The sequence below is a fragment of the Parasteatoda tepidariorum genome, chromosome 5 (assembly GCF_043381705.1).
Source record: "Parasteatoda tepidariorum isolate YZ-2023 chromosome 5, CAS_Ptep_4.0, whole genome shotgun sequence".
NCBI classification, from domain to species: domain Eukaryota; kingdom Metazoa; phylum Arthropoda; class Arachnida; order Araneae; family Theridiidae; genus Parasteatoda; species Parasteatoda tepidariorum.
The window spans coordinates 31,423,427-31,449,814 of record NC_092208.1 but is presented as its reverse complement, the minus strand read 5'-3'; the positions used below and the strand labels follow the sequence as shown (position 1 = coordinate 31,449,814).

The window sequence follows — 26,388 nt, the reverse complement described above, 5'->3', positions numbered from 1 at the left end:
ATTTACTTGCAGCTTATGCGCAATAAATGAAACTTATTGTTTTTCTTAATTTTCTTCGAGTTTTTTTGTATTTATTTATTTTGTTATATATATATATATATATATATATAGTTCATGTTATTAATATTATATTTAAAGAACCAATTTTACCCCAAACCGAAATTCGAAATAAGTACATGTGTGAAAATTCAGAATTAATCTTTTTTAAATATTTTGTTAACATTAATTCACTAACTAAAAATAATTTATATTATTAGTGATAGTAATTTCTTAAAAAAATTAATAAGCGCATTAATTTGCTAATATATTACATCGATGAACGAAAGTTAATAACTAGTTCTTCAACAAAGATAATTAATTTGTATACTAATGACTATCTAAATGAGCTGTTGATTAATTTTACGAACTAATTACAGTAGAATGTTTTTCTGTTTGTCAACGGAACTCGTTTTATTTGCATTTCTTTTCTGACATTAATTGATGAGATTATTATCATCTTTCATGAATTGTCAGTTTTTTTTTAAAAAATTGTTTAGTTTGTTCGTACCTCATCATTCATTTTATAATCGCTATCTTACATGATTCTTTATGTTGTTAAACTATGGATATTGAGCACAGGTGGTGTCTGACGTGGGTGTGTTGAGCAAGATCGATCTTTGTAGTAAAGTAAATATTATTTATCGAGTAAAGGTTTATCAAAAGTTTTGATTAAATTGCTCATGGTGGTCGAAGTTCCAATCTTAGAGCATGTTTTAATACAGTTTTTTTAAAGCAAAAAAGAATAAGAAACTAGAACTAAGGCACTTGAAGAAATTTCCTCAAAGGTATGCAACCAGAAAAAATCAAACTTTTTAAAAATTGCATATGTAAAGGTAAGTTCCAAAAATTAAATTAACGCTACAAAGGAAACAATTTTTGTCAAAATTTTTAATAACATTTTATGCGATTTTTAAATTTGAAAATAAAAATAATTAATAAGTGCTATATTTTTAAATTAAAATTAGTATGAACGAAAAAAATAAGAAGCTCAAGGAAATACAGTTTTATTATTTTTGAAGATTTCTTAAGTTATTTTTTGCAACACATTCGTATTCGAAGGAAAAGGAAATTAATTAAGGAAAGAGAGCAAAAAGAAAATATTAGTTCATTATAAATGCAAATTTCATTTAAAATTGCAAATTTTCCAGTTCCAGTTGAAATTCATTTCACATTTAATATGGCACGTAGCAAAAACTAGTTATAGTTGTATAAAAAAAATTAACGACATTTAAAGAGAAGTATGATTTTTAATTTATTGAACATCCCAGTGCACTCCCTTGTAGTTCAATAAAATAAAATAATCACTAAAATTCAGTTTTTGAAAACATTTCAAATGTGTATGAAACGGAATCTTCCACAAATAGAAATGAATATGACAGTAAAAATATATTTCATTGCAATAATTATTTTAGAGAATCACACCATCACACATGTAATGTGGACATCGTCACATTGGGTTTGTTGGATGCTTTTCGATGCGTCTAGATTTAGCTTGTAGTCTGATTCACATCGAACTTTAATGTGGAGAATGCCAAGTACCCGTTAGCACCAAGACAACATGATTAAAGGACACCGTTACGGTGGTGCAGGATCGCTCGTTTGGGGTGGAATTATCTTGGGCTACCGAAGAGATTTGTTCAAATCCTTTAAATTGGCCAAATTTATCGGGACATCGCTCTAAAACAGTGTTTCCCAAAGTTTAGTACGCGTACCCTTAGGGGTAAAAGGAACAGTTTAGCGGGGGTACGCGTTCTTATGCGAAATATCTTGCAACTAACGAAAATTTCAATTTTTCTTTTAAAAAAACAAAGTTAGCTATGAAAATTTACGATTACGTTTTTTTCTATTGGCTATTTTTTGCAGAGTTAACAGTTGAAAATTAGTGGTGTCAACAGCCAGTTGTGATTTTTAACTTTAGTGCAATTTTTTTATAGTAAAAAATACATTCATTTTTTTATTAGTGGTACACAGCGTTACGAGAAATTTAGAAAGGGTACACAAAAGTCATAAGTTTGGGAAACACTGCTCTAGAATAACATGTAAGTTTGTTTAAAGGGTGCCATGGGCACAGAATTTGTGTTTATGGATAACAACCCTCGTCCTCACCAAATAAACATCGTAAACGGAATGTCCTCAATCTAAGGATATTACCCATATGGACTAGGCAGCATTCTCATCTGATTTGAATCTGATCGAGAATGTATGGGACATGCTTGGCTCGTCAACCACCTCCTACATGTGTACCAGAACTTCAGAGAGCACTGTTTACAGTCTCTCTGAAAGTAGGGAGTAGTGGATTAATAGCTATCTAAGTGGATTAATAGCACCGTTTATGTTCAAAATTTCGACAACCATTTTTGGAGGGATGAAATATAAAACTAAATAATTTCTTCGTAACTAAGTTCTTATTTCTATAAAAATACAAAACTATTCGAAATAAATACTTAACATTTAACTAACCATTCAACACTACTTAAATTTTTACTAAAGGACTTCTAACAAAAGTAATTTACATAAATACTTAACGTATAGATAACTCTTTTTAACACTGCCTAAAATATTAGCAATGGGAACCTAACAAAATGAATAATAACTGTAGTATAATGTAGCCAACAGGTAAAGAAATATATGAGTTTATGATGCCACTTAGAAAAAATATATTGGATTATTAAGTGTAGCACACTCACCATCACTAAGTACTTTTCCGAATATCTTTGTTCCATTGACGGTGCTGCAATTCCACCTTCTCGTCCTGAATTGCCACTGGCATTCTGCGACAGACAGTTGAGCACCGACGCGTACGGACTCCATGATCTCGAGATTCTTCTTGCAGATTTTGATCTGTCGTTTTGTCAGTCCGACTAAGTTGTCACACTGATCTGTCTTCTCTATGTGTGCCACTGATGCCGAGTGAAGAAGTGACCTGGAATAATGTATTAGAAGTTAGCATTTAAATGTGAATATCAAAAAAGTTAAGCTCAATTTTATACGCCTTACAATCAAATAGGCTGTGTAATTAGCTAGAATTCAGGAATGTGGGTTCAAAACCTATACGATTATATTCTTTTTGAGCACTGGTAGCACTAAACAATGAAATGATAACAAAAGGCGACAATTTTAGCATGCAATGAATAGGGAAAATTTCGGGCCAAGAATTTGGTAACATGGGCTGTTTTTCAAAGGCTCTGTCGTTATATAAAATTATGGTCTTTTGTAAATTATAACTAATGTGAGTTTGTAACAGATATTCATGACTGTTTGGTCAAGTTTAGCCTATCTACAGCCAACGCTATCTATGCTTATTCTAAAAATGGCACAAAACGTCAATATGGAGGAAAGCCACAGTCTTATGAAAATGAAAAGAGTTTGCAGTCTAATTTTTAAATATTTAAAACCTTACTCTAATGCTGTATTGGGCTCATAAAAATTCGCAAAAACTGAAAATAAGGCAATGATTTTGATAATTCTCATCTAGGTGGAAAAGTGGAGATTTTTATATAAGTTTAATAAATTTTAAAATATTTTATTTATTTGTCTGTTCTAAAGCTCAGATAATTCTTCACGCAAAGATGGTATAGATAGTTTAAAATTATAGCTTTGCTTGACGAAGAGCATCGAAAAACCATTTAAGTGGAAACTATTGTAGAAGATACTGCAGTGAATCGGGGGATTTTAAAAGTAAATGATAGACTATGTAGTTAACATGAAAATATTTAGTAAATGCCGGTAGTAAGTATGAAATCATTTATTTCCGGGCATGGACAAACAAAACTCCCTCATTCATTACAAAACTAGTTAAGTCCGAACTCTTTTAAATAGCAAAACACTAAAATGTTTTTGACAGTTAAAAACATCCTAAAACATGGATATATCATTTCTTTTGTCCTTTTTTTCCAACAAAAAAAATAAATAAACCTTACTCAGTAAATTTTCTAATTTCACAAACCTGAATAAGAGTTTTTTTCTTCTTATAAAATGTCTAAAAACAGGTTAGAGTAACTGACAAAAAAATTTTAGTGACAGAAATTGTTGTTATTCATTCAACGAAATAATCAATTAATGTTAACATATATCCTGTTTCGATAATTTTTTATTTATAATAAACAAGGATATCCTTCACAAGTATTTACTGATGATGACATTGTATGGAAAAAAGCTTCATTATCTATCATAAATAAATGCTTAATCATAGATACTGAATTCATACTTAGACATAAAAAATCTCATTTTCAATGTAGTAAAAAAGTCACTTGTTAAGTATTTTCCATAGAAATGGCGTCAGATTATGAATACTTAAATCACGAATCACTACAATAAATGGATGGAAAAATCTATAATCTTTGCAGACGAGTTAGAACTGAATGTAGTAAATATTCTTATTAATGAGACACATAATTGCAAGTCACGTGTCTACTGATTAGAACAGTTCAGTCGGTTAAAAATCATGCAGCTAATTTAATATGCAACAGGCATTTCACTTCTATTTTACTTTATTGAAATATGTTGTGTATAGAACACTAGAAGGCATTGAGATATTCTTGTCATTAAATTACGTACTTATTTCAGAACACTTAGAATTTCCTACCTGGATTCTTTTCTGGATTAATAATCTAATTCTATTTTATAAAGTCTGTAATAGTTTTTAAAATAAATTTAGAAACATAAAGTAATTTATTCCAGACAGAGCGTTAGTTTTTCTTGCAATGTTGCTTCGTTCTTATATATACAAATATTTTTTTTAATGTTTTATTCGAGTTAAATTTGAAAATTATTTAATCTTAATCAAAGGGTGTCCTTAAAGCATTTCATGTGACTTTTGCAATTAATTTATTTTACTTCACAAAACATTTTAGAGCCTAATTCTTCAGATTATGAGCTAAAAAAAATACAAAAACAAAAAATTGTTTCCTTTACTTATTGATAATTGTAAATTGTTTTAAAATGTGATTTAAGCTCAACATCACTCCTTTATATACCTAAAAGTTAAGAATTAATTGAGTACGAATTAATCAGAAACATAGTCAATTCTAAATCACATATATTTATGCGTCTATTATTGTTATCCAAGCAAGTAAGGTATTGATTCCTATGTATTTTTTGCTAGGGAAATTGACAGTTCACTAACAGTTTAAAAGTTATAAAAAATTTTAGCATAAAAAATACACTTATGCAATTATTTGCTCTAACCTACTTAAAACTCTTATAACCTTAAAATGTTATTAAACTGAAGTATTTCTATCGATTGCTGGTAACACTTTGGTAACAATATCTCACTTGCCTAGGTAGCATTGTCAGACGCATAAATATGAATGAGTCTGAATTTGCTCTTTTTCTATATAAAACTTAAATAACTTATTAATTGCTAGATGTATAAACTTGGGTGTCATTTTCTTTTATTCAGCGTAAACAATTACGCAGGAAACATTATATCACTTGCCCAGATAGCAACGAGTATGTTTTTCCCCGTTTACTACAATTTACCCTCCGTCTGGAATTTACTGCTTCCTCAGTAAATTCTAGATGGAGACTAAAGCTCACCTCGGGGAGTTTATTCACATTGGGATTCAGTCTCATATTTTTTAAATCAACATTCACATAACTCTTTCTGTACCCATTTTCTCAAGTACAAGCCTAAAAGTTTAGGACCCTATTATAGGAAAGTTGAATCAATAACTAGAGATCTATGAATTGCTTCTGTTTCTGCTATACCTAAGGATTTTTTCCCCCGAAAATTTCTAAGAAGTCTAGATTTGGCGAAGCTAAATAATGACCTTGAAATTCCTGCAAAATTTCAGCGCTTTGCTACTTTAAGGTCACGCCAAATGTATGACAGAAATACATAGACTGCAAAAAATTCCCATTCTTTTTACAGAGTTTCTCTGTATATTTGATGGTTTAAAACTGTTTTGCTGACAAAACGGTTTCTTACTGCTTTTCAGCTTAATTGTGAACGGATTAAAACCGTCAGCTCAAATTCAGGTTTTTGCCATGCAGTTCAAATCATTTTACTATTACTTTCTATACTCGTTATTATTTTTCAGCAATTATTTTTTGGTTTTCAACATCGCATAAATAAAACTGAAATTCGATTTTATTGTCAAATTGATATTCTACGTGATTATTATATTTCTTTAGATAGAATTTTTCGGTTTGTCAAATTTCCAGACACTTTTAAATGGGTGGGCCGCTAATGTTTTAGACGTTTTTATACTTAAATACTATTTTAATAAGTAAGACTTTTAAGATAAAAACAGTTGAAAACCTTCCAATGAGGTGAACCGGGTTCGAATCCCTGCGATGACTGGACGATACGAATCCGCATCCAGCTTGCACCGACCACAGTGCTGACGTGAAATATCCTCAGTGGTAGACCGATCATGGGTTAGAGTCCCTTTGCCATCAGGCTAACCGTGGGAACTAATCGTGGTCTTCCTCTCCATGTTACGCAAATGCGGGTTAGTTCCATCAAAAAAGTTCTGCTCGACGGCAAAACTCCTCCCAATACTTTATATAAGTTTCCTTGTCTTCTAGGATTGGTTCAAAATTACAAGGCTACGGAGTTGAACATTAGTAGTCGTAAACCCAAAAATTGTGTCGGCTGTTCAACGACGGTTATAAAATAAAATAAAATATGAAGACACTTTCTTCATACGAAGACATAACTTCTGCAGTTCAGAAGATAGAACGCTTGCCCTCTAATGTGGTGACCAGGTTCGAATCTCAGCGTCAATTGGTCGTGCGAATGCTGCTCTTGGTTCGCCCCAACTACATAGCTTACTTAATTATATTATGGAATTTCTTGTTAAAAAAACACAGTTTGTTTGTAAAAATAAGAGTTTGTGTTACAATAGCAGTACATATCTGCCTGAAAATTAGGCGTCTTTTTTTAAACAACAATATTTTTCTGTGAAAAAAACCGGTTTTATACCGGCACACCAGCTGACAGTTTTTTTCTCCATAAATGTGGTTCACTTTGTGGTTCACTGGTGGCACGTGCAGATTTTGACGGTATGAGTCTAAGAAAATAGCTTCATTTCTAAGATTTTTGGATGTCTTTTGACCTTCGATGCAAAGGTTCAATGGATTTATGTCTTAATCGTAATTGTGGAAGTAATAGAACACAAAGTACTGGTCAGTCCTCAGGTATTCATTCAGATTGAGTCAGTCAATCATTACCGCATGTAAATACATGTGCTTTGTCAAAATTTCTGAGAATCTTCAGTTCCGACAACACAAAGCTTCAAGAAAAAAAAATTTTTTTTCTCGCAAAAATAAAAATTCGCGCGTTTTATAATTTTACGCAAAGAACATATTCTGAAAATTGAAAATGTTACGTATATAACCTTGTTTGAGTTTGGAAAAAAAAATTGTCTTTTGAATTGCAGTTCCACGTACCAAGTGCTTGCAATATAAAAAAATTTAACATCGTTACTTATATTTAGTAAATTTGACCTCCTTGTTGAGCTTAGTGACTAGTTTTTTTTATTGTGTTCCTGTGTTAATTACTCTTACACTTTACTTTTCCTTCTTTTCTTTAATGAACAGCTTCTAAATTAAAAATAAATCATCCGACGAGTCTCGTTAAGGAAAATTAATATGAAATGTATGACAGTTCTGTGTGCCAAAGAGCTTACTGTATCGTCGGCAGAATATGAATGAAACTTCGAGCTCATATATTCATGGCTACTTATAAGGAGCTTGAAGGAATTAGGTGAAATCTAAGAGTTCACTCAGAAACCAATTATCACTTTATTATCCTCTTAGCCACCGTGGAAGAGGGATGGGAATTAGCAAGGTTAATGCATCTTCGAAGGTCAAAATCGTGAGGAAATTCGAAATCAATGTGTCCGCAGACGATGTATAAGAACACCTTTTAGTTCTGGAAAATGGAACGAGAAACACTTTAAGATCACAGATAAGAGAGTAAATCATTACTTGAAATACCTGCATGTGGAACGTTTTGCACATTAGCCGCAGCAAGAAACAAGCATGGCGATACTGACCGAATGCTCAGCAACAAGCAAGCAAATTTTCGTTTTGGATTTTTATCGAATGGGAGATCACTTCAATTTGCTCTAAATGTTTGGGCAGGTAAATAGATAAGGGAAATTAATGAACATTATTTGAGTCATAAACAATTAAAGAAGTCATTATGAAGTAGCAGTAGCTGATGCATCGTCGGCTGTCTAAATTAAAAAAAAAAAAATTGCATGTAAATAAACTAAATTAAGAAGCCAACTTAATACAGGATGATTATCTGTCCTAATCGAAAAAGAACCTTTTAGATAATCAGAATTATGCTATTTGTAAATCAACTTTAATTGTTTGAAACCTCTTAAAGTTCCAAAAAAAGAATCATTGCTTGGTTAAATGTATACTTATTTACAAAAACTAAATCATTTGCTTTGAAAAATCTAGCTCTGTTTTTATTGTTATGATTATAAATTTTTTTCAAGTTCTGAATGGACATTCTTCAGAAAAGAAATTGTGTAATTGGTTAAATAACTGATGTTTGGAAAAAAAAGTTGTAAATATACAGGAATCATATATTGAATAATATATTCTAATATTAATATTCTAATGTCAACTTTGTAATAAAATATTCTAATGTCAACTTTGTAACATAATGCAAATATATTTATGAAAAAACAAATATTTCTGTTTGATCAGGTACCGGAATTTTTTTAAACCACACTTAATTTTGTAATTCTATTTTCAATTTTAATTTTCAGCTTCTAACTACGTCGTTTTTTAGATTTGATACATAAAAATAGTTTTGATGCTTCATTTCAAAGTTGCCCGATTGCAGAGTTTCGTTTCGATGTCTATGTTTTCAGTACCATTATTGACTAATATTTTAGCTTTCTAAGAGAAGATAATTTTAAGAATTTTATGTAACTTATTGGGAATTGAATTTCGGAAAATAAATCATTAATTATATTTTTGAAAAAAAAAACCAGATGTGAAGGAGAAAAGCATTAAAAACCTGCAAATAAAATTAGTAAATTTTTACAGAGATAATTTCGCAGTGCCTCGAAGAAGCAAATATGAAATCGTTATACATGCTAATAAAAAAAAAGAATCTTAATAGTTGAATTTGAGCATACTACACTGAAAAAAAAGTATGGTCAAAACTACCAAAGTATGATAAGATTTATGGTGTTTCTACCTCTATGGGGAACACCAAAAAGCTCGATAATTTTTCCGCAACGATTAATTTTTATGGTAAGGATTTTGGTAAAATTCTGTTCTGTGATAAAATTTGGTAAATGGGGTAAAATTTGGTAATATTATCAACAACATTTTTACGGTTAAATTTAATTTTCCGTTTCGTACTTTTACTAAATGCATGGTTATGAGGAATATAATTATGAAAGCCTGAATTTCGGGTAAACCGTTGCCATATGAAAGGAAATAATATTTTGGTTTCATTAACTGAAATTATCGTTTTCTTCCTACCAGAAATGTCATTACCATACAGTTCGGTAATTTTACCAGATTTTTTCTCTCTGTGTAGGTAGGTTATGTGAAAAAAAGCTCATTGTAATTTCTACATGTTACTCATTATAATAATTATGATGTATAGGAAATTTTTATCCACACATATATATTTACAGAAACTCATTTAAAAACATTTTTAGTGTAAGCATTAGCATCAAAATTAAACAACATAAAAAATCATAGATGTTAATTTCTTTAACAGGAGTTTTAACAGGAGCAGTTTTTATCTCATAGGAGGCAAATTTTCCTAAAATAATTTCTTTTAAATATATTTATTATTTTATAAATGAATATTAAAAACTTTTTCAAAACCAATAAACTTAAGAGGATTATATTGAATCAAATTTTCTACTATGAATCAAAAGAGTAATGAACTAACAATAAAACTTTAATTATGTATCAAAACAGTAATGAACTTACAATAAAACTTCAACTATATATCAAAATTGTAAAAATTAAAACTTCAATCAAATATCAAAACTGCAATGAACTAGTTATAATCTTTAACCATGAATCGTAATTGTAATTAACAAACAATAAAACTTCAACTATGCAAGAAAACAGTAAGAAACTAACAATAAATGTCAACTAAGTATCAAAAAACAGTAATCTATAACGTGAAAAATAATATCTTAAGTATTACAATGTACTGCTAATAAAAATTTGCATTTTAAACGAATGGTTTTTGAAATTTGCATATTGATGAGAATGGCGTTTACTGATTCTTTTTTTTAAAATTATGAACTTAAAAATTATTGCGCTGTAATAAAACTTCAGCCATGAATCAATAATTAATAGCCTGAAAAGGGTCAATTTCTACTAAATATCAAATAATTTAGTATTCAAAACCAGTAATCTCGTTAGAGTATCTAAAATCAGCAAATATGTATTCCAAATATGTATCCAAAATATGTAATTTACTAAGTGTAGATTGGTATTGAAAATATGAAACATGTTATTGTTAATCAGCAAATTATTGTATAGTTTTAAAATTTCAAAAGTCAAAATCTGCTGCGCTTTAGCTTACGAATGCCATTCTTGTTTAGGGTTGAGAAAATAAAGCTAAATAATCATCTCTAAGGATCATTTCGAGAAAAAAAAAGATAATTGTTTTATCAAGCATGTAGAATAAAATTGAATCCCACCTTAGAGATGAAATCAAAGCTCATCATCATTAGGTAACACATGCACATTTTAATAGGGTTTGATGAAATAAATGCCCATGGTCGACGTCATTATGGTAAGGTGCAAATGGAAAGGTAAGTAGCTCTTAACTGTAACCTTTTTATCTTGCAACAAATCGTAAACTGCACTCTTGCTTTTTTGTTATAAGTTTCCTCTCATGAATTGAAGATAGATATGTAATTGAGTATTTATGCGTCGCAAATCACACGGTAGATTGCCGCCAAAGAATACGTGTGCCTTCGGCTGATTCTCATCACGTAGAATATTTTTTTGACCATAAATGTCGCCCGTCAGGGGCCCTAAAAGGGAACGCGTAGCCCTATCTCCTTTGATACGACAAAAAGATTAAATGTGAAATTAAATGTTCGTTGCGTTTATTGTTTAAACTGTTTGTTTAAGTAAGACAGATAAGAGTAAAAATTATTGAGAGCTAACTGAATGGAATGTGTAGTAAATAGTTTGGTTGCGTAGCCTTAGTTTTGAAATTCATAGTTCCTTGCAACAGCGAGATGTTCTGGCAATACAACCCTGAATATTTACATTTAGAAAATCATTTTAAAACTATGCGCCTTAGGTGTCACAGATTAAGTAATAACTTAGAAATAAGAAAAAAAAAACTATTCGTATTGTTATCAATTACTATTAAAGAGAAAACGGAGATTAAAATAATCTAAAATCAGTAAATCATTTGATGAAGATTAAAATTAAATCTGAGCAAAAGGAGAACGAATTTTAATACCATCACAAAAAGTAGTTTTAATTTTATATTTGATTTTTTTTTAAATTCTTGTTTTGTAGGAAAAATTTACAAATTTAGGAGAACATTGAAGTAAAGCTGTTTTGTGGCAGCAGGTTTGTTGTCTAAGGGGGTACTGGGTAGTGGATAAAAAGGCTTTATTTCGAGACGAAGGGTACAGGGGTGGCATTGGCATCAGCATTGCGTGCCGTCCACCCTTATGCCCATGCAAGTTGGGTAGATTACAATACGGCTCCATGGATAGAACCCAGGGCAATGCCTTTACTATTGACCATCGCATCTCAGAGAATAACATAGTCGTAGGTTGATATTTATGTCGTAGGCTGATTTGAAAATTTGGCTCTTCGCAAACTGTCGGTGTTACTTTGCAATGCCCTGACAAGGTTTATTGCAATAAGCCTAATAGATGACTGCAGGTGTTAACAAAATGCCAACATTTTTAATTAGCCTACGGAATGTTCATACTTTTTTTAAGGTTAAAAGGAAACAGCATCCCCTTTTTCACTTGGCTCATTATACTTGCAAATGAAGTAGACATGGTTTAACATTGACGGCAGCATTAACCAATCTAATAGTTAGGAGCGACCTTTGCATCATAGCGTTTTAGTTTAAAATGAACTGTTTGCTGTTATCAGCAAAAGAAAGAGGGTAGCAACTCATACTATTATTAATCAAATAATTTTTTAATAATAATGTGTTGATTGACTGCTTTTTTCCCCATCTGGGTGATCTCCATACCTTGATTTAAACTTACTAGATTCATTTGTGGGGAATCAAGGATTGTCTGAACAAACAGAGTGCAATATTTTCAACTTTTTTGAATTCTTAATATGTATTCTAAAAACAGAGAAAAGATAGTAAAGAAAATTGAAAGAAAATATTCAACATAATCATTTGTAAAAATAATTGTATTTTGCTTTATGCTAATTCGACACATAACAAACTTTATACGAGACTTTTTATTTTGGCTTTAAAAATATTATTCCCGTATTAGCATTCATTTAACACCTCAAATAAACTAGAACTATAGTGCATTTCACTGCACAAATCACAAATTACGCAGTTAACAGAGAAAGTAAATCGTTTTTGGTAATACAAAAAGTACCATCATCAAGACCAAGACGCATAGAATAGGGAAAATAATAGAAATATTAATAGTATTTCTGTTATTTATTTTCATTCTGCGCCTTAGCTTTGACAGCATTTACTATAGTATCGAACTAATTGTTCGTCTCTGAATACTTCTAACATGTTTGAGATTTTCTCTTCAGTATTTGTTTTGGCTCTAAAGATAGTGCTTGTAATAGTATCTGCGAAGGTACGATTGAGAGAAATAATTCGACATATTCTGATTTTAATAAAATTTATATAAGAAACGGTTGAGCCGTGATGGCTCAAGGGATAGAGCGTTCGCCTTCCAATGAGGTGACCCGGGTTCGAATCCAAGCGATGGCTGATCGATACAAATTTCGCATATGGCTCACACCGACCACAGTGCTGAAATAAAATATCCCCAGTGGTAGGTGAATCGTGGGTTAGAGTCCCCTTGCTGTCAGGTTAACCATAGGAAGGTTTTCCTCTCCGTATAAGGCAAATGAGCGTTAGTTCCATCAAAATCCATCCTCCACGAGGGCAAATTTCTCCCAAAACTTGATCCAGGAGTTCTCTTGTCTTTTGGATTGGGTTCAAAATTACAAGGCTACAGAGTTGAAAATTGGTAGTTGTAAACTCTCAGTTGTGTCGGCTCTTCAAGGACGGTTATAAAAAAATAATAAACAGTTTCGAATAATAATATATAAAGTATAGTTGAACAAGCAACGATGATAACAAAAGCAGATCGTTAATAGAGATATATGCACGAAAGTAGAGGAATAATTAAAAAGAGAAAAGAAAACATTAGTTTTTATGTTCTTCCTTGCTAAGGCATATTGGACTGGCAGCGTTGAGTTGCAGTAGGCAGAGATCACCACACTATCCAAAAGTTTTCTGTCTGCGTTAGCTACACTGTTCGCGTTGTTGTTATAATTTTATATATTACTGCAGCACAAGTTATCAGTATTACCAGTTCTGTTAACAGTATCACCAAGAAATAAAGCAATTCAAAAACATCTAATATAAATGAGATATTGTTTGAAATTATAATTAAAAGAGTTATAAGTAATTGTTTCGTTAATGGAAAAACTATGATAAACAAAAACGCCCAAATAAAACAATATATAACGTGATATTTCTTTTACTGCGACCTTTAATAATCTATCGTACGAGATACCACGGTTGTCTAGTGCTTAAAAAAATTTAACACATGTTGTTTGCAACTTTGTTGTATAAAGCATATTTTTGGAGCTTGTGGACCATTTATTTTGATCCAATCTCTTAGAAAGCATGCGGGTAAAAAAAAATTAATGAAAGTTGACGCGTGAAGTGCATTTTTAAGTGGTGTGATGGATTTCAAAAAGAACTTTTGATTAATGGCTTCAGACATAACTGTTTTATATTTACTCACTGCAACGTATGCCCATTAAATTCTTTAGTTACTTAATAGAAAACATTTAATTAAAAATACCCTTCAACGAGGTCAGTTTGGTTAATTTTTAACTTGCTTTTACACCCACAGAGTGGTTTTTCTTTTTAAGAGAGCTGAAGAGTTTTTGCAACAAAATTATAAAATTTCTTAATACCAAGATAATTTCAAATAATAAAATTATACTTAATAAAGGTAGCAATGTTAGAAACTTTCATATAATTTTAAATTACGTTTTATGACAAAATATGAAATTTGAACGAAATCGATCGAATAGTTCTTGAGAAATAAAAAATTTAAAATAAAAGCTTTTTGACATTTTGTAACATAGAAATTATTCCACTGATTATGTTAATATTTGAGTCAACCTTTGAAAACATTCAGATAAGCACTTACTTCCTAAAATTCCGAAGATGTAGACAGATTTTACTAAGAGAGAAACGTTTTCCCCAAAAACCATTCCCAATCTTTCGTATGTGCTACAGAAAAAAATTTTGCGATAAAATTTTTATTTTACTCGCTTTCTATTTTAGTTTTATTCCAAAGTAAATTACTTTTTATGTTCTTTTTTAATTTAATTAAATAATTTATTTATTAAAATAAAAACAATCTTTTTTTAACTATCTTAATAAACAGAAAAAAATGTCTATTTATTTTCAAAATTATGTAATGAGTAAATATTTAAATACTTTAAGGTTTAATGAAGATATAACCATTAATCTTTCTTTTCAATATTTTAATAATTGGTTTTAAAACTAACAACAATAATTACCGACCCTTAGATAAAATCGAACTTTTTCAGCATTCAAAACACGTTTCGCTAAACTTTTAACGAAAAGTTATTTGGAAGAAAAAAATAAATAATGAAATTAATGTTTTAGATAAAATGAATATGTTTTACTACATATTATTCTCAAGATCTTACTTATTATAATCATAGTAGATCAATTTTATTTATTTTATAACACTTTAAAGTGTCCCGCCCTTCAATGTAGAAAGATGAGTGCTAATTATGCAAAAATGATTTCTTGAATGATATAAATCATCGTAATTTTCTCGTTGATTAATTTTAAATATGATTTCAAGCGAAATATGCTAATAAGTTTGTTTACCCTTTCATTCTGCAGAACAATCCTAGACAGAAACACCCTGCTTGTATTTTTTAAATTAAGGCTATGAGATGGAACATAAAAAGTGAATTAATAAAAAAGGAAATGAATAAAAGACTAACAAAATGATTATTAAATTATAAAGCATATAATAATTTACTAACATGCTAATAAATCAACAATAATAATAACTTGTTAATAAATATGCCATTAGATTAAGAGCTGAATNATTCGGGGCATACTAAGAATTCGAAGCACGAGAAAGGTCATTGTCGAATGGAATGCTTTCAATGGCTTAGAAATCAAAATCGAAAAAATTAAACTGCATACAATTCTGCTTTTTGAGGATAACGTTAGAGATGCTTTTAATCTCATAGCTCTCAGGTGTGCATTGACCGCTCTTAAACATTTTATTATTTTTCATTTGTTATGGCAGATTAATTCAATGATCAACCTGTACGTGGTAATTCGATAAAGGACAACGTTATCGAATTAGTGTTAGGTGCTTTTAAAACGTAATTCTACAAAGCTTAATATCTGGTATAAAAAAATATGAACTGAAAAGCAAAGTTAATAAAGAAATGTTAAAAATTTGTTTAGGTGAAACGTAAGAAAATATCACCATATAATTATTGATGGCAATGATGCTTAATAAATTTTGTTAACAGGTACTAATTGAAATAAAAATGTAAATTATTTTACTGAAAACCTAATGAAATGGAAAAATGGTACTATGTATTTCATTTAAGAGAAGCATCGAAAATCGTCAAACTATTATTAATGTCAATGATTCTAAATTATTTTGATATAAGGTACTAATGGGAACAAAAAAAAATAAGTTGCGTACTGAAAAACAAAAGAAATGGCGAAATGGTATTAATCCGTTAAGGAGATATGAAAAAAAATTGCCCTACTTTTTTTGACGCAGATGATGCTCAAATAATTTTGATGATAAATGCTATTTGAATAAAAAAGTAAGCTATGCATTTAAAAACCATTTGGTTTTTAAATGCATAGCTTAAGTGTAGGTACAGAAGAAAATTGTTTGATTGGGGTAAATTTAAAATATCATGAGTTGGCTTCAGGCAAAACAGCATTATTCTAAATTATACCGAATAAACTTTATCTTTTTGGTGGGATGAGCAAACTAAAACGTGTTTTGCTAATTTAATAACGGAAATTCACCGGGAAGGGCAATGATTAATAATAAATAAATAAAAAAGACATTGAACTTAATTTAGCTTTATTAATTGTGTCGGTATTTGTCTTTCATTTTTGTGCATGATTTCATAGTGTCGTTCAGTACTGATTTTGATTTTTTCATTTTTTAACCACATTCGAAGTATGAGTTTCCAACTACTTTTTGATGGAATATAACAATATATAAAAACTTAATGATGGTGTCTGAGTTTTCCATCGTACTCTGTATATTTTTAATGGCCGAAAAATCGCATGTAGGATCTAGTTTTCCTATATTAACTTCATAAAATTAATAGAAGTTGCAGGAGAATTTTTTACAAGCCAAATATTTTGAATTTAGTCAAATATTTTGAATATTTTGAATAAAATATTTTGAAAATTTGTTGGCCCATTTTAATATATGACTATTTATAACTGTTAATTTTTACCTGCATAATTTAATATTTTTTTTATTTTACTCTGCTATTATTATACTTTTTATTTTGATTGTTTTCATAAATTAAGAGTTAAATAAAAGTTAATTTTTTATAATAACATAATTTTATTATAACATAATTTACTGATATTACTCTATTAACATTATTGTTAAAGATATTCGTTAAAGCTTAACTACCAGCTACATGCAGATTGTGATGCATGCACAAATTTTTTATAACAATATACCTTTGATTTTAAATGTAATTAAAGAATTTATTACCAAGCAAAATTTGTTTAAGATAGATCGTAATAGAATCATAAAGAAAATAGAATGATTCGAGATCTTTTCTACTATCTACTAATCAAATTTAACTCAAAATAAAAATTTAATTTAAAGAAATGATAGTTGAACGTGGAAAGTGGGGGAACTAGCGTAAGTAAGCAGAATTCTTTATAGTATGCAAGTGAATAATTTCAAATTTTGTAGAAAAAGTTTTGTGCTAAGAAATAATAATTATTGTGTTTGAAATACCGGGGTTGGCGAGTGGCAGCGATCAGCAAACCTAAATTCTAGTTTAAAATTAAAAAAAAAAAAAAAATGAAATCATTCACCGAATCGGATGAAGAAAAATTACCTTCAAAATTATTACAACAGCAATGAATATTTTAATTCATAGATTTAAATTTATAAATTTAAATCTTTAAATAGTAAGATAAGAATTTTAAAAACAACCAGTCTGGTTTCCTTTTGCTTCAAGAAAAGTAATAATCAAAAATGAATGGAACAAACAAATATCAACATAAAATGCATTGTAAAAGAAAATGTAAAAAAAATATTAAAAAGGAAACTTTAATAATGAAATAAAAACATACTAATCCTATTATATGTACTGTTTTACATTTTTAATAGAAGCGCAATAAAAACCTAAATATCTAAATGTAGTTTCAATTCATGATTATGTAATGGAATAAATAAAGCGATAGTTTATTGTTTTTAACAAAAGACTTTAGCGGCTAAATAATTAATTTTTATTAATTAATTAAAATAAATTCAGAACTGCATCTAGGGCTTTTTAAGAAAACATCATATTGATATATCTGATATGACATTGAGAGTAAATTGATATATTTTATGACGAACATGAAAGTTGTTGTTAATGTTAACGCTAGGTATTTATCAATTAAAAAGATTATAATTAATTTTAATCCTTAATTCTTAAATTACAATAATTGTGAATTGTATCGTAGATATTTTTAATAATTTTAAAATGATTAATTTCGATATAAATATTAATTAAAACTTCATAATAGTAATTTATAATGGTAGCAATTATCCCTTTGACACAGATGGGTCACCATTGTCTCTTTTATATATTTTTTTCTGATGCCCTAATTACAAAAAAAAAAAGAAAAAAAATATTTTGGTGTTTTTTAACAATAAATAACAGTCCAATAGTTACTAAAAAGTCTGTTAGATTATTGGAATTATACTTGTATTGAAATATAAAATCCAAAAAAATAGTTTTAAATATTTTTCCGGTTCATATATTAAAAATGTATCAATAAATGATTTTGTAAATAAATTTCAATGACGAATAACTGTTTTTCTTACATCTAAATAACTGCTAATAATTACAAATTTGAAAAAGTATTGTTTAGGAAACCGTGTTTCGAAGATATTACCTTCAACGCTGAAAAAGACACCGGTGTTTCAAGCTGTATTTCACTACTATAAATTATTAATGTGCTAAATATAATATTTTCCACTTATTTTGACTTAAATTAATACACAATTATGAAAAATAAGTTTAATAAATATTATGCGTCAAAAAGTTAAAAAATCTACTATTTCTGAATGCACAAGAACTAGAGAAAAGAGTGGGACACTGTCCATAAAACCAAATACTGAGCACCAAGACCAAATAGATTTCAAAACAAGCAAATAATTAATTCAATCAAACTAATTTATTATACGACCGTTTATTTTTTTTCTCCTCTGACCTACAACATGAACAATAGTTTAGTTATTCCAAAATGACACGTGACAAATTAGTAATAAGTTACTTCTCCATTCTTGGTGGGGAGAAAAAAAGAATAGACATTTAATTGGAAATCTCCACCGAGCATTTTCCAACGGTTGATTTAAAGTCAAAAGAAGACATAAAAATATGTCTCGCTTACAGAGTATTCAATTACCTATAAGGTTGCCCGTAAGCGAGCACCTTACAAAGGGGAAAGACCTTACGACATGGTTTTTCAAGCCAGAGCCAGCGCCCAATTTAACCAAGATGTTGTCTCATCAATCTTTATCTTTGCCTTTGATAGACTCGTAACTAGCAGTGGTGTTCTGAGCTCATGTTTATTTTGCGGTTGTATGAAAGCTCAGTACAGTGTAATCACTGAAACAGATTGTTATAATAAAAAAGAACAAGCAAGTTGCATCCATCATGAGAGGCTTCTGCGTTAGCTCATAAAATATGGCGAAAGATGTTGATGCCAAAAGGAGTAGTTTTGAGACTTGCGCACCCGCTTTTATTTGACTTCCGGGATCCTTTGTTAGTCAATCTTTTAGAATTGATATGTCAAAACAAAATCCTTTTTTGGGCGTGCATTCCGTGAAGGTTATATGTTTAATCACTTTGGGAAAAACTCTAGAGTATCCATAACCCTTTGTAAAATTTTCGCGATGACAAAATGTCACTCGAAAAAAAATAAAAAACTTGTTCATATATTAAGTAAATATAGTAAGTAAAATAAGTTTACTGTATACATTTCTTTCGGGCATAAGAAATACAGAAAAAAAATAACAGAATTTGTAAATTACATTAAATTAAAAATCTAAATTTTAACGTCGATTGGGTACTTGCATTTCAAGAAGAAGACCATGGATACCCACACATGAGCGCTATGACGTCATTCCATGCTGATTGTTAAAAGCAAAATGGCGTTAAATTGAGTTAAGTTTCTCCTCTTAAGCTAGAATGTTAATTAACCTGAAGCTAATTAAATGCAGTGCTGTTGATTTATTATTTGTTAATGTATTTTATTGCAACCGAGATATATTTTTGTTTTGCGTACCTGGTAACTTTGATACATAATTAGTTTGTTTATGTTCTACATAGCTTCATGCCTGTTCTAGTGTTAAGTAAGAAATATATAGTGAAAGAACTGAAATAATTCTGAAAGAATCTTTGTGTAAGAATCTTAGTGTAAGAATAAGGAATGTTTATTTAAGAGGCTTGGTTAACTTGATGGTCTTGGCTTACTTGAAATAGAATGGAAAGATCAGTTGCTAACGTAAGCAAAATGCCACACTTCAACAACCAATCAGGATCGAGATATCCACACTACATCTCTTACAGGTACCAAATTGCTGAAATTTAATTAGTCAAATTTAAATTTTATTCACTATGGGGCCAATATGCACTACAACTAATACAGTTGATTATTTTTTTTTTGAAAAAAAAATTTTCATTATTTAGCTTGGGTAATATAAAGAAACATTTTAAAATTTTAATAAAATACCCTCAATTAACATATATCACTGCACACGTTTACTTAGAAATACAATATTTGCCGTTCGGTTGAATTAAGTTTTCAATACCCTTAAGCGAGTTTGTCAATTAAATCTGAAGTCTACAAAAGTATTCATGAGTTTCTGAGAAACTAACTTGACGCGATTTTAGAGTGAAAGTGTTAACTTTTAAAAAATCCAAGGAAAGACAGACAAAATCTTTGCTTTACTTCATTAAGGCTAAAATGCATTCCTATACAAAACTTCAACTGGATTGGCGAGCAGTACTCGAATCATTACATCTTTCTTATTAAGAGTTCTTTTCCCGTAAATCTATTTACATCATGTAATAAGATAGTTTTTGACAGAATTAATTTACATTTTTTTAATATAAAGCAGTTTTCAAAACCAATACATATAACTTAATAATAAACAATGTAAATGTTACAAATTTTTTAAAAATAATATATAATTTCAATTGAAAAGAAAAACTCATTGTTTTAATAAAAATTAATACATCACTTACAATTTATAACTTATATGTATGAGTCTTTAAACAATGCATTTTAATGTGACAAATGCATTTTAATTATTGTTGACTAACTGGATTCTAGTTCTTCGTTTAGGGTAAAAAAAAATCGAACATTAATTGAAATTTTTTAATTCACTTGAACAACAAAACTTTCATAACAAATGACGATGCAATAGCGTCATAAAAGAGAGCAGAGCTGAGAATAGTTGAAAATTTTTATGTGGATTTCAAGTAGATATCTGTAACAAATTTTTGACTGTCGTAATTTATAAATCGCAAGGGGAAAGTTTAAGAAAAATAAGGGTTTTACCCAAAAATTGGATACTTGCATTTCAAGAAGAAGACCACCCATACCCACACATGTGAACTATGACATCAGCTAATCTTTATCAGCAAAATGACGTATTAAAGTTGAGCTACGTTTCTCTACATAAGTTAGAATGTTAATTAATGTGAACTTAATTAAATACTGAGCCGCATCGCACATCGAATTTGTTGAAATATAATTTTTTTTCTCTACTTCTTTTACTCAACTTAGATTTATTATTTGTTTATGTATTTTATTGTAACTATGATATATTTTTGCTCAGGGTTTAGCAACTTTGATGCATAATTAGTTTGTTTATGTTCCACGTAGCTTCATACCTGTCTTTGTGTTAATATATAGTGAAAGAATTGAAATCTTTGAGAAAGATTCCTTGTGAAAGAGTTTAGATAGTGTCACTTAAGAGAATTGATGCTTGGCTTACTCGAAATAGAATGGAAAGAACAGTTGCTAACGTAAACATATGCCACGTGTCAACAACCAATCGGGATCGAGAAACCCACACTACGTCACTTGCAGGTATCCCATTGAAAACAAACGGGGGTACTCTTCGGTCATCCGGGCGCTGGAGAAAAATAGTAAAAAAATGTAGACCTCCGTCAACTTTTTAATTATATTTTTCCTTTTATTTATTTTGAAACACATAAAAATTAAATAAAACGAGAAAAATTAAATAAAATGAAAAATTGAATTTTTTTGCGCTCGGCTAAGCGAAAAGTACCGAATTGTCTTTAGGAAAAAAGAAGGTTTTGTTATAAGAAAAATGAATGAAATGTATGGTGAAAAAATTCCAGAGAACATTTCTTTTGAAAGAGATGGATTTTAATGTGCAAAAGTATCTCATAAATCATCAAAATAGACTTAGGGTTTTATAATTAAAGAGCTAATAAAAAATTTTGAGCGATTTTTTGGATCATGTGCTATAATTGCCCCTTACTCCGGCTGTTCAAATTTCAGGGTCCTAAGATATATGGTTCTGTAGTTAGTACTTAACATAGGTTAAGAGTTATTTAACCTTCTTATTAAAACATTATATTGCGAACGATATTTATTTTTCGTTTCAGATAATTGTTTCACCTAATTAAAAATAATTATTCTTGTAAATTTAGTGACATCCTTTGCTTTGGTTGTTTATTGGTATTCAAATAATAAGGTTTGCTCCTAAAGCCCTTAGAGTTAATATACTAGCAATAACTTCTTAATGATTCAGCCATTTTCTAAGAATAATTACAATAGAGTAGTATATAATTTCGACTTAGTTATTCGTTTTGAATACTAAATGAAGTAATTTTCTTTATTGTATCAATCTTTATATTGCTTATATTCATTTACTTTTCTCTCATTCTACTAATTGTTTGAATAAGTGTTTTTAAATATTTAACTCGCAAGAAGTTAAAAAAAATTTTTTTTCAGATAAAACGATCAATTATATGTAACTGAAAAAGATTTTAATTAGTTTTTCATTAGTGTGCTCAAGATATTTCTTTTAAATAATTGTAAAAAATTGTGATTGTAAAAAATTGTAAAATAATTGCAAATTTTATTGCGGATTAAAACTTCTTTCCGAAAACTGTGTATGAATTTAATATTACTTAATAGTTTGTGGATAGTTAATTGGAAAATCTAAAATGCATTATAATCCATCACATTAGGTTTTAGATTGCTTATTCTTTTGTGTTCTAATGCTAAATAATAGGAAAATTCCATTTTACGATATTTTTTTTTAAAGAAACTAAAACTATCTGTTAATTTTTTTAAGTGCAACATAATTTTTAAACTTCTTTTGAAAATTGATTTCTTAATTAGGAAATATCTTATCATGCTTTAGTTTGATATATGATGTTATTTTGAAGAAAAAAATATCAATAATTTATTTTGAGAAACACGAATAAAAAATACTTCGCATCGCTCAATTAGCTTTCGGGTTGCTGGTTGAAGTAAGATTTAACTGCAATTCCACATTCTTTGGTATAAAGCAATTACTGGAGGAAAACTCAGCATCAAACATTACTTATCTTTTTTTGTCGACTACGAAAACCTTTTTACCACATTATATACAGTGGTACCAATATTGGTTTGTTTGGTACCTTTCAAAAAACTGCACCCAGTCCTATAATAGTCGTAGTACCGTATTAGTTAAATATCGCAATCGAGTTTTCAAATTCGATTCTATTTTGACTCATAATTTTACAGTGTAACTAGTTTTTTCCAGATTATGTTATTATTTCAGTAGTTTGGATTTTTATTTCATGAAAAAAAGGAAGAAAAAAATATATACTGTAAAAATATCCTACAATATGCAAAATTCGATAAAAATTACCATTTATTATTTTTTAAGCTTCGATTTTATTTTATTTTATAACCGTCTTTGAGCAGTCGACCAATTTTGANTGATTTTTTTTCCAAAAAAAGGAACTGGACTGCTTCATTTTCAATAACCAAAGTTTTGTTTTTCTGTTTGTTTCATCCTGCCTCAGAGAACTGCTCTGAAGAAGAAGGTATGTTTTTTTGAATATACTTGTTATCTTCTGGAACGTATTTTTTGAAGAAGAAAATTTACTATTTTTCTGGGTTAGCCAAACTTCGTAAATGTACCACTAACTATGTTTCACCCGGCCATTAAATTTTTTAGTTTTTTTATTTTCTAAATTGTTTTTCATTTTTGCAACTTTTTCATTTTTATTCTATACCCAACCGTAACAGGGCAGATTTATTTTGAGAAACGCTTCTACGAATAAGAAATACTTCGCATCGCTCAATTAGTTTTCGGGTTGCTGGTTCAAGTAAGATTTAACTGCAATTCCACATTCTTTGGTATAAAGCAATTACTGGAGCATCAAACAATTTTCTCCATTACTTATCTTTTTTTGTCGACTACGAAAACCTTTTTACCACATTATATACAGTAGTACCAATATTGGTTTGTTTGGTACCTTTCCAAAAACTGCACCCAGTCCTATAATAGTCGTAGTACCGTATTAGTTAAATATCGGAATCGAGTTTTCAAATTCGATTCTATTTTGACTCATATTTTTACAGTGTAACTAGTTTTTTCCAGATTATGTTATTATTTCAGTAGTGTGGATTTTTATTTCATGAAAAAAAGGAAGAAAAAAATATATACTATAAAAATATCCTACAATATGCAAAATTCGATAAAAATTACCATTTATTATTTTTTAAGTTTCGATTTTATTTTATTTTATAACCATCTTTGAGCAGCCGACCAATTTTGAGTTTACGACTACCAATGTTCAATTCCTTTGCCTTGTAATTTTGAATCCAATCCAAAAGTCTCCTGGATCAAATATTGGAAAGAATTTTGCCTTCGTGGAGGAACTGGCCTGCATTTGCGTTCCATGGAGAGGAAAAACTCGAAGACCTCTCACGGTTAGCTTAACGGCAAGGGGATTTTGACCCATGATCCATCTACCAGTGCGAATATTTTAATTCAGTTCTGTGATCAGTGTAAACTGGGTGAGGAATTCGTATCGACCAGCCACCGCTGAGAATCGAACCCAGTTCCCCACATTTGAAGGTGAAAGCTCTATCCTATGGCTCTTACGTTATGATTGAAAAAAAAAACACAAAATACTGTAAACTAAATTTAATTAATTGAATTTGTTAAAAAAATTATTTTACGGCATAAGTTAATGTTTCGCTATGACACGTATTTCGAAACAAAAATTGCATCACTGCCATTATTTAAATCTCTGGTTTCTCAGGAGGTTGAACAGCATTACGTTGACACCCAGCTCCGTGGATTACAACTCACATTAAAGGGGAAAAAATCACACTTACATGTAAGTGTGAAGACAAATAACTACAATCCAAAGTTTGGCGTCAATTTGTGCTTAAAAGAAACAATGGAGAACACCTATTGCGGATGCGTCAACAGGTAATTATCAATCAAAGATTTTGGTGTTCCTTCGCAGTTGACTTAACATTGCCCTGTATTTAGGGATGACATACAACATAATCATCACTTGTGTACGCTAATTATCGATATGCCATTTAGAAACGATTACCAGACGTTGACAAGGAAGAAGATAGTAAATACTGATGACACAGGCTGATTAATAGTTTGATGGATGCGAAATGGGTGCTGTAACATTTCTCTAGGGCTGAACAACTTGGCAACAGGTGATTTTGTGTATCTAGGCGAATTTTTATAATTTTAAGAATAATAAGCGAATAACTATTACAATCATTGCTGAACAAGAAAAAGGAGTTATTAACAAAAATAACTAAAGAGGCCCTTCAAACCTCAAACTGTCACGTTATTATGAAATTTTAATGAGTGTATTTAAACTATCACGATTAAGTTTGAAGGATCCTTTGATCACGCAAAATATTCAATGACTGTTTTTACGAAATTAAAATGAGTTTAAATTAAAAATTATAATTACAGGATGGTACTTGAATTCTAAACAAGAAATAGACAGCTTAATAAAATATGTCAGTAACAAATAAATATGTGTTTATGAAACTGTAATTTATAATAATGAGTTCCTGAATATTGTAGTACATTAAAATAGGGATAAATTATTTTAAATCAAATTTTGAAAAACCAGGGCTATGGTTTTTGACAGACGATTTAAATTTCAAAAAACAGTAATAAATTATCAATTAATTAGAGCCAAACAAATAATAATTTTAATAAATTATGTATTACTTATATATCGTTTTGATAATATGTAAAATATTTTTTACCATCTGAGTTGATTTAATATAATAATTAAGATTAAATGTAGTCAAGTCAAATATTTAATATTCTATTTAAAGAAATTGAAAACGTTTTATAATAAATTATAAGAAATATTTTATTATTAATAATTTTTTGTAATTCATTCAACATTCAAGTAATTTCAATTTTTACTAAAATGGAAAAATGTTCTGTAAATTATTCAGAAGCTCTTTAGAATTATTTGTTCTTCATAAATTAAATAAATTATTTTAAAATATTCCTTTTTTTTTAAAAATTTTATTAATGAGGTCTGGTATCAATTTATAGGGAAGTGAATTTTTTTTCTTTTAAGTGCTACTCCAGGGTAGTTTTTTTATTCCAATTAAGAAAAAAATTTTTAATTTATTTGAAAATATCAGATGTCTTGAAATCGTATATACATTTAGCCATCTTTCTTTCTGAATATACTATTACAAAAGTGTGCATTATTAATAAATTTTACTACACTTTTACTAGTCTATATTTGTTTCAATTTAACTAGTGAATTTTTATTATTATATTAGGAGTGTATGTCTGCTATGCTATTGCCAGTACATACTTA

At 29.3% G+C, this 26,388-nt stretch overlaps 1 protein-coding gene across 1 annotated transcript in view; it reads right to left on the bottom strand.

Annotated features, from left to right (window-relative positions):
* LOC107444171 (protein Wnt-4) overlaps positions 1-26,388 on the bottom strand; it is a 131,348-nt gene that overhangs the window by 43,054 nt on the left and 61,906 nt on the right. Inside the window, exon 2 of the mRNA XM_016058254.3 lies at positions 2,727-2,962. Coding sequence (XP_015913740.1) covers positions 2,727-2,962 — 236 coding nt within the window. The remainder of the gene's footprint in view (positions 1-2,726; positions 2,963-26,388) is intronic.